The sequence below is a fragment of the Ictidomys tridecemlineatus genome, chromosome 5 (genome assembly GCF_052094955.1).
Source record: "Ictidomys tridecemlineatus isolate mIctTri1 chromosome 5, mIctTri1.hap1, whole genome shotgun sequence".
Lineage (NCBI taxonomy): Eukaryota > Metazoa > Chordata > Mammalia > Rodentia > Sciuridae > Ictidomys > Ictidomys tridecemlineatus.
Window position 1 is genome coordinate 19,534,439 of NC_135481.1, and position 14,749 is coordinate 19,549,187.

The window sequence follows — 14,749 nt, forward strand, 5'->3', positions numbered from 1 at the left end:
CATCCCCAGGGAGTGTATGTGTGAGAAAATGAAAGGGCTAAGGATAAAACTCTGGGACAAAACCACTGCCCCCAACATTAAAAGACAGGTAGCCCCAGAGATGAGAAGAAAGAAGAAGGAGAAATGGGAGGACAACTCAGACAAAGCAGTGTCTCTAAAGGAGAGGAGAGGTTTTGTTCAGAAATTAAAATATGCCACTTAAAAAAATAAACAGAAAGATCAGAAGAGTAGAGGAGGGGGATCAGGGAGGGGAGAGGGGAAGGAAAGGGGAGGTCTGGGGAAATTAAATGGAGCAAATTATGTTATATGCATTTATGAAGATGCCACAATGAACTCTACTACTATGTATAAGTATAATGCATTAATAATTTTTTTAAAAGAAGAGGAAACAATAGGCTTGGAGGTAGATAGAGCACTAGGTCAAGGCTGCAAGGGAAATGGGGTAGAAGAGTCAATTTGGATTCAGTGGGAAGTGGGCATGGTGTAGGGTGAGATCTGAGTCGGAGGTGGTGCAGAAGTGAGCACGGGCAGTTCTTGTAAGATGCTTGGTGCAAACAGGGAGACACCAGACCAAGAGTGAAAGGGGAAGCATTTGCTTAAGTAGACAGGTATTGAAAGTCCACAAGGAATAGTTCAAGGCCACATTCAATTTACATATCCAGATTGTTCCCTGGATCTAAATGCCAGTCAAGTCTCACAGCCTCATACATTTGACAAAATGAGTGCTGAGAAGGTGGATGGGGAGAGGCAGCGAGGGAGGGAGAGGAGAGCAATTAGTGGGGTGTCAGTACCCAGACAGCTGTACCCATGATGAGAAGCATCTGTGACATTTTCAAATCTCTCTGTGCCAAGGAAGCAAGCCTGTCACAAAGGTAGCCTCTGCCCACAGTATTTAGTCTCCCACCGATTTCTTTTCAGTGCAGGGGAACATAGCAACACCGCCTTGTATGGAGTATGCCTTTATTATCATGATTATTATTATTTAAGTTTTCCCTTTCCACTCAGGAGTTTGTAACAAATAGCCGCATTGACCATAGCCTCTTGTTTTCTAGAAACCATATTCTTTCCTGCTGACTGCCTCTTGGATCCATTCATAGCTTATTTTCTTTCTTTCTTTCTTTCTTTCTTTCTTTTTTTTTTTTTTTTGGTACTGGGGATTGAACTCAGAAGCACTTAATCACTAAGCCACATCCCCAGGCCTTTTTATGTTTTATTTTGAGACCAAGTCTCACTAAGTTGTTTAGGGCCTTGCTAAGTTGCTGAGGCTGGCTTTGAACTCACAATCCTCCTGCCTCAGCCTCCTATAGGTGTGTGCCACCACACCTGGCCACAGCTTATTTTCCAAAACCCAAATAGGAGAAACACCAATGTTTTATTTCAAACAGCAACTATTTTACAGAAAATTAATAGCAATTTAACCACAGATATTTAGATGACACTAAAATGCACCCCTAAGGATGGATAAGCAAATTGTGGTGTAGACTTAGAATGGTATATTATTCAGCCATAGAAAGGAATAAAGTAGAGATAAATGTTACCATAAAGATGAACCTTGAAAACTTGCTGTTAAGTGAAAGAAGTCAGCCACAAAAGGCCACAGACTATATGATTCTATTTACATAAAATATCCAGAGTAGGCAATCCCATGGAGACAGAAAGTATATTTGTGGTTGCCTGGGGCTGGGAAGAAGGAGAATGGGGAGTGACTATTTACTAGATTTAGAGATTTCTTTTGAGATGATGAAAATGTTCTGGAACTAAATAGTGGTGATGATTGCATAACAATTTGAATATACTCATTGTTACTAATGGCAGATTTTGTGTTTTATCTATTTTACCACAATAAAAAAATTAAAACAGCAGCCTTTCTCTGGCACAGAAGAGAAAAAGGCTCAGGCTCCAACCTCAAGGCCTTGGATTAGGTGAGGGCTTTGCATTCACCTGAGCATGCACAGGTGACTCAGGCCTGCCTAGTTTTCAGTGTCAGGCAATTACCACTTTAGCAACTTGTTTAACTTGTTAGTAGTTTATTGATGTTGTTTTTTTTTTAGTTCAAGAACCATTTGCTGAACCCTGGCGTGCTGGGCTCTGTTGCAGGAGGCAGTTAAACACAAATGAGTGAAGGAAGTTGCCCTTTTAGTGCAGTGCTTCAGCCCTCAGTGAATGTCAGAATCACCTGGCCTCTGTGTTCAATGATAGATGCTGGCAGCCACCCCCAGAGAGTCTGGTGCAGTAGGTCTGGGATGTGGCCCAAAAATCTACATTTCTAATAAGTTCCAAGGTGATGGTGGTGATGGTGATGATGATGATGATGATGATGATGATGATGATGATGATGATGCTTGTCTGTGGACCACACTTTGAGAACAACTAGGCTACTGGAGTAGAAAGACAAAGTATTATTTTAATAAGGGTAGATGCTACAAGGAAGGGGTACAAAGGGCTCTACAGAGCACAGAGGAGGGGAAGAACTCCTGCCTTAGGAGGTGAGAGGATGTTTGAGGGAGATGTGAAGCACTCCGTGTGTCTGCAGAATGCAAGCAGGTTGGCTCTTTGGAATAGAAAGGAAAGATGGGAGCAGGCATGGCACAGTCCAGGAAGATGGCAGGGTTTCTCCCTGATGAAAAGACTCTAAGCAACAGGTCATAAGGATGTAGGAGGGTGGCCAAGATGGAGAGGCAAAAGCAAACAGATTGTGCCATTTATCTTTGGCAGCCTGGAAACCCACCCTCCTCCCTTTAAAAACCTTCCTTCCAGGAAGAACCTGAAAGAGGCCTTGATGCCTGAGAGTAAGTTACTGTGGAGCCTCCTCCCCCCTGGAGTACTCCCCCAGGGCTGGCAGGAGTTGATTGGCAGCACTAGACTCACAGCTCACTCCTTCCCCACTCCCCCAGCCTGTGCCACCAGCCCCCACCACCAAGGCTGAGCCAGAAATGATGCCAGAGTGGCTTGGGGGCATTTTTACAAAGCCCAAGTTGATTCCTTCTCCTCAAACTGACCCAAACAACAATTGGAATAATAAAAAGAAAACTTTGAGATAAAGCAGATTAAAGCATCTCTGAAAAGGAGTCTTTTTTTAAAAAAAAATTGATCTGTGTCATAAATACAAGGAAAAAGAACTAGCCAACTATGACTAGTCCAGCTTCAAGCTTTATTAATAATGAGCCCTCTAGCCCTGGCTGTCTGTTTGGGCCCAGGCCTGATTCACTTGTAGCATTAACAAAGGCAAAGCTCCCCAGCGTGATTCCTTGACCTCTGTTTGTAAATAATACGATCATAAGACCTCATCCATCAATTATTAACTCATCCTACTGGCAGCCTCCTTCCCTTCTGGGAAGGATCTTGGGCTTTGTGGCTGTGCCTTTCCGTCACTTATGGGGTGCGAAAACAGGCAGAGTTCAGCAGATTGTGGACTGGGGGGGATTAGAATCCAGCCAAGGTAGACATTATGGGAACTGCGCCGACTGGATTTTTATGAGAAGGTATATGTCTTTAATCAATTTCAGAAGTGAACTGTAGAGCTGTAAAAGTATTTAAATGTATTGTTAAAGGTAACTTCTATATTCAAACAACATCCTGAGGATATATGGTTTTGAGATGGATTTAGAGAGACATGAAGGCTGTCTTGCCCTCTGAATAGGATCCTGTGGCTTAGTTGTGATCTCTGTGGTTCCAGCTATAGGACCAGGACTGATGGATGAGCCCCAGTAGCCCCAAAATAATCCCAGCATGAAGGAGGTACCAGCCCCCCCCCCAAAAAAAAAGATCTTCCCAACAGGTGTACATGAGCAGGTGCCAAATTATTCCTGCTCAACCCTGTCATAGAGCAGGGACCCACCTTGGCAAAGGGAAGCCAGATGGATCCCACATTCTTTCAGAGTCAGTGCTTCACATACACCTAGAATATACCAGCTTGCAGCAGGGCTCTGAGTCCCGTGGGCTCATCTGGAATACGATTCCTCAGGTTTCATCCCATACTTTTAAGTCTCAGCCTCCTGTAGGAAGCCTTCCTGTATCACTTACCCAGCAGCAGTTTCTCCATATTCTTCAAAACAGTCTAGGTTTAATTTCTTCACAGCATTGGTTGTAGACTGTGATTATTTTCTTTGTGTATTGACTTAGTTATTTTCTTATTTGTTATTCATTAGCAGTCCATTCCCTTGGAATATAAACTCCACAAGGACAGAGACTATTTCTATTTTGTTCTCCATCATATTCAGCACTGAGTATAATACTTGACACATAGTAGGCCCATTTTTTGAAGAAATAAATGAATTAAGTCACAAGTTAAATAGAACTCTAAAGTGACAAGTAAAGATTTTTTTTTATTTAACCTGTGCATTCAAAGTTGCTACACAATCTTTGAGCACTTTCATGTAAACACACACACCAGGACTTTTATTGTGGTCAGCTCTCTGTGCAAAACAAAATAATCCAAAGCTTTTGGGGGACTAGCCAAAACAAATTTTGGCTATTGGTTGGAAAAAAAAGGTATGCTGACATCTGGAATGCGTCACCTTTGCCACTATGGTTTTATCCTTTGGGCAAGTTTTAATCTGATTGCATTTCGGAGCTGTGCCCTAGAGCCAGCTCCCAGACAACCGTCTGCCTTAAGCATTCACACAGGCACCTCAAGTGACCACCTCAGAGAGGGTGACTACCAAGAAATGTCAGGGGGCAGTAGGCAGCTCTGAGGAACCAATTTCAAAAGGATCCAAGGTCAACCTCAAAATTGAATGATGCTGAAAGCTGCATACTGTTGTTGGCCCAGACTCTGTCAGATCCTTCCAGGTCACAAACAATGTTTATTTTCATTAAAATTTTAATTATTCTTGAGCACTAGGATGTATAGTGAGAAACAGTAATAAAACTGTGCCAATAATTATATACTTCTTGTCTTCTAAGGAACTCTACATGTGTTTATTATTATAATACATGTTATAATATATACATGCCAGGATATAAACATAAGAAATTACTTAACCCATAATATTTTCATTTACCTCCTACCATGTCTGAAAACAGGTTATACAATAAATAAAAGTATCTTTCATTTAATTGCATAAATTATTTGCCCAGGGCAAGAATAAGGCCGTACATATGTACAGAATAAATACACTTACATTAGAGAGAAATGAAACAGGAAACTTTGTATAGAAAGAAACTTAAAAGACATATCAACCAGTCATCAAACATGAACCTTATTTGGATATTGATTCAAGCAAACTGTTAAAATATACTTGTGAGACAATCAGGGAAATTTGAACACTGGCTATCAGATGACATTGAGGAATTAACTTTTTTTAGATATGAAAATGATCTTATGGTTTTTAAAGACCTTTCATCTTTAGTGATATGTAAGCATCAGTAGTTTTTCTTCTAAATAACCTGGGGGAGGGGAAATAGATGGAGTAGGGACACACCTGAAACTAGACTAGTCATGAAAAGATGGGCACATGGGATCATTATACTACACCCTGGACTTTTGTACATGCTTTGAAATTTTCTGATTAAACTTAAAAGAAAAAAAAACTTCTCTTTAGTTATTGATGGACCTTTGTTTTATTTATTTATATGCTGTGCTGAGAATCAAACCCAGTGCCTCACACATGCTAGGCAAGTGCTTTGCCACTGAGCCACAACCCCAACCCTCTATGATTAGATTTTAAAACAAAACACAAGGTATGTTAAGAAAATGACCAAGTTGGAATGCATTTTTTGAAACACACCACCTTTTTTAGTCCCTTTGTTATACTCTCACTGCAGACATCTTAGAATGTGAGAACGGGAGACTGCTTGTCTTCCATTAGCTGGTCCTTGTCTCTGATCACCTTTGCATTTGGCCAAGTCCCCACAGGTGATTGATTGGGTTTTTTACTATATGGATTTCATTCCCAGGCAGCCTGCAGGGTTCTGGTATGCAGCATTCAGCACATATTTATTGTCACCTTTAATACCTCTCTTGACTGGATCCCCATCCCACTTCTGTCTTCTCAGAGCTGCACTTCATTGATGGGTTCCTCATTTTCCTATAGTCAGCATTCCTTCTCTTGTCTTTTTTTGCCATCCGAATAGAATTATGCTCAGGTCCCTCCACTAAAAACAAAGCAAAACTTTCCCCATAACCGCCCCCCCCCCACACACCCCTCTTCCTTTTATGGCTAAATTTTTAAAATGAGCTTAGGAAAAACCTCCAAGTGGATTCCTTAAGTGTTTACTAAGTACACCATGTGTTTAGACATGGGGAGAGAAGGTGACAAAAAGCTCTTCAAAATGTGTAGACAGAGTTTAGTCTGGAACAGGCTTATGTGCTGGTCTAGAGATAGTAGTCACAGGCGAATCAGACTAAAGATGAGTCACTGTGTGACTATATGAACCATGAGTAGGTCAAGAGGTTCAGCCAGGGAGAAGAGGGCCCTGGAGGCCCTTCAGCAGGACTTGAGCCGGACTGTAAAAAATGGATGAGCTTTGGAAACGTGCAGAAGAAGGAAGGCATTTCATGCAGATTTTAAGCATAAGAACCTTGGGGAAGGTTGATGGTCATAGCCTATCCCGAGTAAGGTTGGCAACACCAGCTGAAGAGGGGTGTAAGAGTCCTTGAAAACATTTGACAGGTTGGGGCATTTTGAGGTCATGAAAAACAACTGGGGTGTTCTGCTTTGTCCTGTTGGGAGAAAGGCAGGACATGCTGGGGAGAAAGGAAGTGTGTGGGTGGGTGGTGCCTCCAAAGCAGGACTATTGCAAGACTAATCTGGTTGTAACAGGAGAGAGCCTGATGGTGTCACAATAAAGGTTGATGCTGGGTCCCTTGCAGGAAGCAGCATGATGTGGCAAGGGTCTAACTCAGGATGGTGGTGATTGAAACCTGGGGCTTCCTGACCAACTGAGGGCAAATCAGCCTGGCTGCAAGCCTTTGAGCATTGTTAGGAGTGGGGTCCAGGACTCTGCTGAAGCATTGCACCATCAAACTGTAATCTGAGCTCTAACACAGTGACTGCTTGCAGTTTGTGGACCTTATTGAATCCTGAATTTTGCAAACCAACTATTAAATAGTTAAAAATATTAAATAGTTAAAAATATTAAATAGTTAAAAATCCAAATGCTAATTAAATTTTATAACATTAAGGTATTAACTTTTTAAGGGTAATAATGGTATTCTAGTTTTGTTTAAACTCCTCGTGTTTTAGAAATATATAATGAGGACCAGAGATGTAGCTCAGTGGTAGAGGGTATGCCTCACATGGCCAAGGTCCTGGACTTAAACCCCTGTACCACCAAAATGAAAACAAAAAACATAATGAAATATGTGCAGGTGAAATCTATCTGAATTTGTTTCAGAGTTATCCAGGGAGATGAAGCAGGACAGGTTGTGAATTCTGCACTTTCAAAACTGGGAAATACAAACTCATTTCATCCTCTCTCTACTATTGTATACATTTGAAAACTACTCTGTGAGTGTGTGTGTGTGTGTGTGTGTGTGTGTGTGTGTGTGTTACTGAAGGTTGAACCCAGGGTGATCCACCACTGAGCTATATTCCCCAGCCCTTTTTACTTTTTTAAAGTTCTGGATCTATGGGCTGGGGATGTGGCTCAAGCGGTAGCGCGCTCGCCTAACATGCGTGCGACCCGGGTTCGATCCTCAGCACCGCATACCAACAAATATGTTGTGTCCGCCAAGAACTAAAAAATAAATATTAAAAAATTTCTCTCTCTCTCTCACTCTCTCTTTAAAAAAAAAAAAAAAAAAAAAAAAAAATAAAGTTCTGGATCTGAATAATGCAGGTCGCATGGCCTGGGATTTATAATCCCCACTCAGAAGTCACAAGAGCCATTTTGAATTGGGCCACGTTAATCTCTTGATACATTTCAAAACAGAAATTCTGTCCACTTCTTTTTGCCTAGAGAAGGAAAACCCATGAACTGGAAAGAAATAATCTCTTGATTTTATTTGGGTAAACAAACTGTGAGATACACATGATCTCCTTTATCATGATCATGGGATGAATCCAACCAACTGAAGAGGTGAAATCAAAATCCAAAGCAAAATCAAGTGTTTACAGTAGCTGGAAATAAATGCTGCCTTTAGAAGAGTCACTCCCAGCAGAGTGGCAGCAGAGCACTTGGCAAGAGTGTGAAAGCTGAGACTCAGTTGAAGAATTGCAGCCTGCAGTGTGGCTGCCAGCAAGGTGAGGGCTACTATAACCACAAGTTACAATGGGCCCAACAGAGACTAGTGGGAATCAGGGGTCCAGCACAATCACCCTGGATGTTGGTTGTCCTGGCGCCCACCCCGTGGCAACCCTATTGCTCACTGCAAGCCACAAAGACAAGAGACTCGGGCTGGGGTTGTGGCTCAGTTGTAGAGTGCTTACCTAGCACATGTGAGGCACTGGGTTTGATCCTCAGTACCACATAAAAAAGTAAAAAATAAAGTTGTATTTTAAAAAAATACAAGAGTTTTATCTGACAGTGTCCCCAGCTATTCAAGAAGAGGCCAGAAGCCATTGCCAGGAGCTGGATGGGGGTCCTTCCAGGCTACAGGGCAGAAACCAGACTTCATTTTAGGAGTGGTCCCAACTACAACCCATCCTCACACGGGTCAACTGGAAAGTTAGGAGGGTACATTGTGAACCTGAGCAAGTGATCCATGTCCTCCTCTTTTCTGAAATGGAAAATATATGGGGGATTAAGGTGGGTGCTTGCTTCCCCTGAAAAGGATCAAACAGGAAAACATTCATGGAAATCCAGCTCAGTTAATTTGTGAGGGCCTGCTCTGTGCCAGGCCTCATAGGAAATGCAGGTATGAATGAGACACAGCCCTCGCTTCTAAGGAGAGTGTGGGAGAGGGAGGACACGCGTATCTAGATCTTCTTCATAAGTACTGTGCAGGACAAAGAAGCTGCGACCCAAGCAAGGCGACTCTGTTTCTAAGCCAAAGTCTGACTTTGGACGAATCATTTTATCTTAAATTTCCATCTATAAAATGTGGCAATTCTTATCTTCCTTATTCCACAGTTAAAGAGTTAAACGGATGAAACAGAACAACAACAATAATAAGGACAGCGATGATGAGGGAAAACAGCAGGAAGAAGCATAGAAAAGGCTCTTTAGACGCAGTGCTCTAAGCCCTTGACAGATGCCTGAGGATGTGCTTGCCTGTGGATAGAAGCCAGGACAGAAGCAGGTTCCTAATGCAGATGCTGTCCCCTCCCCAGCCACCCCCAGGAGCACCAGCGCCCTGCGCCCTCATTCCCAAAGCCGCACAGGTGCTGCCTTGGCCTGAGCAACCCTCTCAACTCGTTCTAACTTGCCTGGTGCAGAGGGTGAGGGTGCTTGGCTCTGATATTCTTGATAAACTTCAGAGCTTCTAGAACACATCGTCCAACCCTCCCATTTGTGACAAGGGCAGGGGAGGCTGCAGCAGGGAACACAACCTGCTCGAGGCTGCTCACCCAGGTGTGGGACAGCCAGTGCTGCAGGCTGCTTCTTTGGACACTCCAGGTCCAATTTCGCATTGCTTCTCTTTCCAAGGAAACTTTTGTCTGGACACTGTTCTTTTAAAAATCCTTAGTCTTTTCTACTCCTAAATACCTCATTTAGTCTTAACTTCTTATAAATTTAGGGCACAATTAAGAAAGATTCTTCCTTATATAGCTTTTCCCAAGCTCTGTGATTGGGAGAAATGATAACTGCTCATCGGGCATGTGGTCCTGCTCACGACCTGGGTTTACAGAGAAGGAAATAAGCTGTCCTTGTTTTCCAGAAGCTCTTGTTTAGTCAGCACTAAAATGCCCTCTTGATGAAAACCTTGGACTTCCACTCTGGGAAAAGAAAGTCCTAACCCAGTTCTCTTCAGTCAAGGGTACAAGAAAAAGTCATCTCAGTGCTACATTTCTGTACTTCCTGAGTTTTCCCATTCATGCCTAGTTGGCAGCTTTTCTCTTCCTGGCTGTGGGCCCAGGCAGTGCTGTGAGCACAGGAAGGCTGATGGCCTCTCTTGGGAAGTCCTGCCACCCTGTGTCCTCTCCTGATGTTGGAGTTAGCATGATACCTCATGATGACTTCGCTCTTATGCCACTGAAGAGTTCCGTTTTGCTCCTAGCTGAGGAACTACATTGCTCTGCTTCCCCCCTGGAGTGAACACTTGGTATCCTCCAGCTTCTTTCTCACCCAGTTGCTCTGTGGTTGTAGTTGAGTTACCGAGTCTGGGGTTTTGAGATCTTGAAATAAAAAACACATGAATGGATACTGGCACATACAAAAGAGAAAACTGTTGTTTGGTTTCCTGTTGAAGTGTGTTATTCTCTATGGAAGGGTGTTCCTTCCCCCTAACCTAGTTCATACCCTTTCCTGTGCCCACATTCTGATGAATGGACTCCAGATGGCTTCATTCCCAGATCTGAGAAAACTCAACAGGGCACCATGGATTCTACCCTAACGAGCCATGACACGCCAATTATTTGCTTTTCTGGAGAAATCTCAGCTTGAAAATCTGTTTAATTACCATGGGAGATAATCTTTTAAACACCAGATTTACATTCTTTAAAGATTTTCCCTGTGGGAGTAGGATAGTTTATCTGAACATGGAATGTTTATTTTCATTTCCAGAGAAGTGACTACTATCTGGTAGTTAGCAAGAAGCTTGAGCCCTGGAGGATTTTTGTGTTAAGTCTGTTCCTCATCACTGATAATTTGTCAATTATATTGTAATAATTGGTTTGTAGTATTTTCATGTTACTCCGGAGGAAACCCTGCTCCGTGAACCTTGGCTCCGTGGTTCCAGGCCTGTACTTGACATTTTTCAAGCATCCCTGTCAGGTTGGAGTCAGCGTCTTCAAGGATTTCCTATCAGGAAGGTCACACCTGTAAATCCACATCCTACCTGGACCTGTGGTCAGTCAAATACCATTTTTTCCCAAACCTGGCACAGCTCAGCAGCGTCACAAAGTTTTTCCCCATTACAATGCCAGCTTGGATGAGCAGGGCTGCTCTGACGTTCAACCTGATGGCTCCAAGACCCAGAGCAGTTCCTGGCTCATAATAAATTCTCAATAAGCAGATGGTAAATTCCTGAAAGCCAACAGTCTTCACGTGGAGAGAATGTGTATTGTGTCAACATAAGAACTATGTGCAAAATAAAGCTGAGTTGGGGAAGCCCGAGACTCTGACATGGGCTGCTCTAGTTCTTCATTCCTCACATCACTTTTTTTTTTTTTTAAAACATGTTACTGGAGATCAAACCCAGGGCCTTGTACATGATAAGCAAGCACTTTATCACGAAGCAACATCTCCAGCCTCATTCCCCATTTCACTTCAATGGCAGGTGGTCTTGAGATGTTTGCTGTATCTGATTCTGTAGGCTGAGATCTCTGGGTCTTAAACAGCTTAGCTTTGGGGATCAAGAAAAGAGGCTGGAGTAATTGTATTAAACATGGGGTAAGAAGAAGAAGAAAAACGCTTTGTGGAAAACTAAATCTTAGGGTTGAATCTCTCTTTACAGGTCCTAATGGGGAGAAGAGCTGGTCCAAGAAGTACCCATTATGTGGGGGCCTGCTGCAATCCCCAATCGACCTGCATGGTGACATCCTCCAGTATGATGCCAGCCTTGTGCCTCTAGAGTTCCAAGGTTACAATGTGTCTGCCAATGAGCAGTTGAACCTGACCAATGATGGCCACTCAGGTGAGTGAGAGACCTTGGAGACCTGAAGGGATAGGTCTGAGCTTCCCTTGGCTCCTTGGCCTGCCCTTTTCCACCTGGCATGGAGGGACTCCGCAGAGTCATCCAGGAGATGGGACCTGGTAGGGGAACCTTTGAGGTCTGCCTGGCTCACTCTCTCCAGGGGATGCTAGATTCAGGTGATTCTGACAAAAGAAGCACTTCTCTCAGAATGGGGGAGGAGACAGGCCTGAGCTTCTGGGTCCACTGGATGTAGCAGGAGTGAATTTGGGGCCATTATGAACTGCTCAAGGGACCATACAGTTCTGTTGTAGGGATGGGCATCCAGGCTTTAGAGTCAGACACACCTGAATTTGAACCCTGGCTTGACTATTTTTGAGCCATCAGATTCTAGGTAAGACTTAAACTTCCATGAGTTTTCATCTGGAAAATGGACATATTGATGAGTACTGAGAAGACTAGAGATTAGGTGTGTCAAGGTCTGGCATATAATAAATGCTTCACAAATAGAAATTATTGTTGTTATATAAATCTAAAGCCTGGAAGGTGCTTCATTAAACGTTCTATCTTCATAGCCAGGTGTTGATATATAAAGAAACATCCATTACTGATCTAGAGTTAGTGCTTCCAGAATCACTTTCCAGGAGGAACCCTGAAGGTGCTGGAGTTGCTTTAGGGAATGGGGTGTTCTTGGGGAGGAGGTCAGTTTTCTGACCTGCAGGCTGCATCTCTCTAGTCTGCACCTTGCTGCAGCCACTCACTCCATCCAGACCCGGGGTGGGGTCACCTATCTGACTGCTCTCTGGTGCTGGGTAGGGTTCTGAAGGCTGCCCCTCCTTTCCTCAGTGAGACTGATCCTGCGCTCAGACATGCACATCCAGGGCCTCCATTCCCACCGATACAGTGCCACCCAGCTGCACCTGCACTGGGGGAACCGCAATGACCCCCGTGGCTCTGAGCACACCATCAGTGGGAAGCCCTTTGCTGCTGAGGTGAGTGAATGACCAGTATGGAAGAGGCTGCTTGGTGGTGGGCGGGCTGGTCAGTGTGTAGGTAAGTCAGGGGATGGGCGGCAGTCAGCGCCTGTGAGCAGCACTGGAAGGTACAACTGCTCCAGCCATGCTATAGTTATTCTGTTGGTATCCTGGTCCTCCTCCTGTGAACAAGCTGAGTTTGTCTCTCTTTTCCTTAGTGATCTTGCTGAGAAGGCCGGGCTTCCAAGATGGCACAGAGGGACATACTCCTTTTCTAAATGCCTTCCTCCTTTCTGTGCAGACGAAGAGCTCATCAGCTTGCCTGGCTGATGCATCCTGCTGCTAAATCATACTGGTGCATTCCTCCTCCAAACTTCGCAGTCTTCTCCACATGTCAGGCTGTTTTGAAATGTCCTCCCTATCTCATTCTTTCTCTCTCTGGACATGGATTATGCTTGAGAACATGGGGACAGGTCCAGGGCCACTCTTCTGCTTGGCTACAAATCAAGGAATGATTGACACTATAATATAGGACATCATAGCAATCAGAGACTCACAGAGGCTCATTTGGGATATCAGCATTTTGTTATGTCATCCTGAGGTGCTAAGCCAAAATGTCAAAGGAAAATGAGAAATAGCAGTTTTCCTGTACCACAAGTGTGCAATGGGGTGAGAAAGGGAGGGGCACAGAGCTGCTCCATTTCAGAGCTCCTGTAGCACTAAGCTGGGGCTGGGGCTCCAAGTGTTTACAGAGAATTAAATACAAGGAGATCAATGCTCCTGATCAGCCAGCGGAGCTCTTGGTAAATAACAGCAAGACCCTTCTCCTCTGCTGAACTGCTTAATGTCTCGGGCTAATTATAAGTCTGATTACAAGCATGGAGGGGATGTGATTCTGGTTGATCAGATGGCACTACTGGAGGTTCACATATTTCAGCACAGGCCCTTCCCTGAAGCTCAAGAACTGCAATTTCATCCAGGCTAATTGCAAGGTTGAGGCTTCTTCTTCCCCCATGGGGAATAAAGAAGGAGTTAGGGTTCAGGTTGTGAGGGTTCGTGAATTTAGAAATATTTCTTGTTCTTGTATTTTTTTCTATTAAGCCATACCATCAGACCAAGAGCCTGGTGAAGATGAGCCATAGATGCCAATACTAGAGAAAAGATATCAGGGTGATCTTAAATGGCTGATTCTCTAGGAGAATCTTTGAAAGTAGTGGTTCTTCTAGATGGAGACTATAAAAGAAGATTCTCAAACCCCTCAGCAGGAAAGTCCTTTGGGCCTGGATTAGTGTTCACTTCCTTCTGATTTAATCTGAACACATTTAGAAAAGTGCTCAGAGTCCAAGCTCAAAGCTGATTTGTAAAAGAAATAAAGACCCAGGGCTGGGGTTGTGGCTCAGTGGTAGAGCACTTGCCTAGCATGTGTGAGGCCTTGGGTTCCATCCTCAGCACCATATAAAAATAAATAAGTAAAATAAACATGTTGTGCCCAACTACAACTTATATATATATATATATACACACACACACACACACACACACACACACACACACACACACATATATATATATATATATATATATATATATATATATATATTTTTTTTTTTTTTTTTAAAGAAAGACCCAGGATGTTGGGGATTTAGCCACATAGAATTCCACTGTTTCTCAAGGCCATGGCAGGCCAACATGGCATGTGGGAAAGATGGTGAATCAGGGAAACCCCCAAGAAATCCTAAACAGGGAACTCAAAGAAGAATTGATACAGCTTTTTAAGATGAGAAAGGACCACTTAAAAAGTTCCAAATGGAGGCTGTGGATGTGGTTAAGTGGAAAAGTGCTTACCTTGTCTGTGTAAGGCCCTGAGTTCAATCCCTAGCACCACAACAAACAAACAAACAAAACCAAAAAATCAAAACAGCAATAAAGACAAAGAAATATTCCGAATGGGGGACTTTAAGCTGTATTCAATAAAATGTGCTCGAATTCTGTTTCTAAACACATACAATGGAAAATGAGATGAATGAAAAGAAAAAGAGATTAAAATCTAAATGTGTCATAGTCTCAAGGACAAAGATCAATAAAAATACATGTGCTG

At 43.2% G+C, this 14,749-nt stretch overlaps 1 protein-coding gene across 8 annotated transcripts in view; it reads left to right on the forward strand.

Annotated features, from left to right (window-relative positions):
* Positions 1–14,749, forward strand: part of Ca12 (carbonic anhydrase 12) — a 52,616-nt gene that overhangs the window by 19,983 nt on the left and 17,884 nt on the right. For all 8 annotated transcript variants that reach the window (XR_013438745.1, XM_040275977.2, XM_040275978.2 and 5 more), the window contains exons 3-4: positions 11,501–11,680; positions 12,524–12,669. Coding sequence is in view for 7 of the 8 variants with exons in the window: in XM_040275977.2 (XP_040131911.1) it covers positions 11,501–11,680; positions 12,524–12,669 (326 nt within the window). In the remaining variant the exon portion in view is untranslated. The remainder of the gene's footprint in view (positions 1–11,500; positions 11,681–12,523; positions 12,670–14,749) is intronic.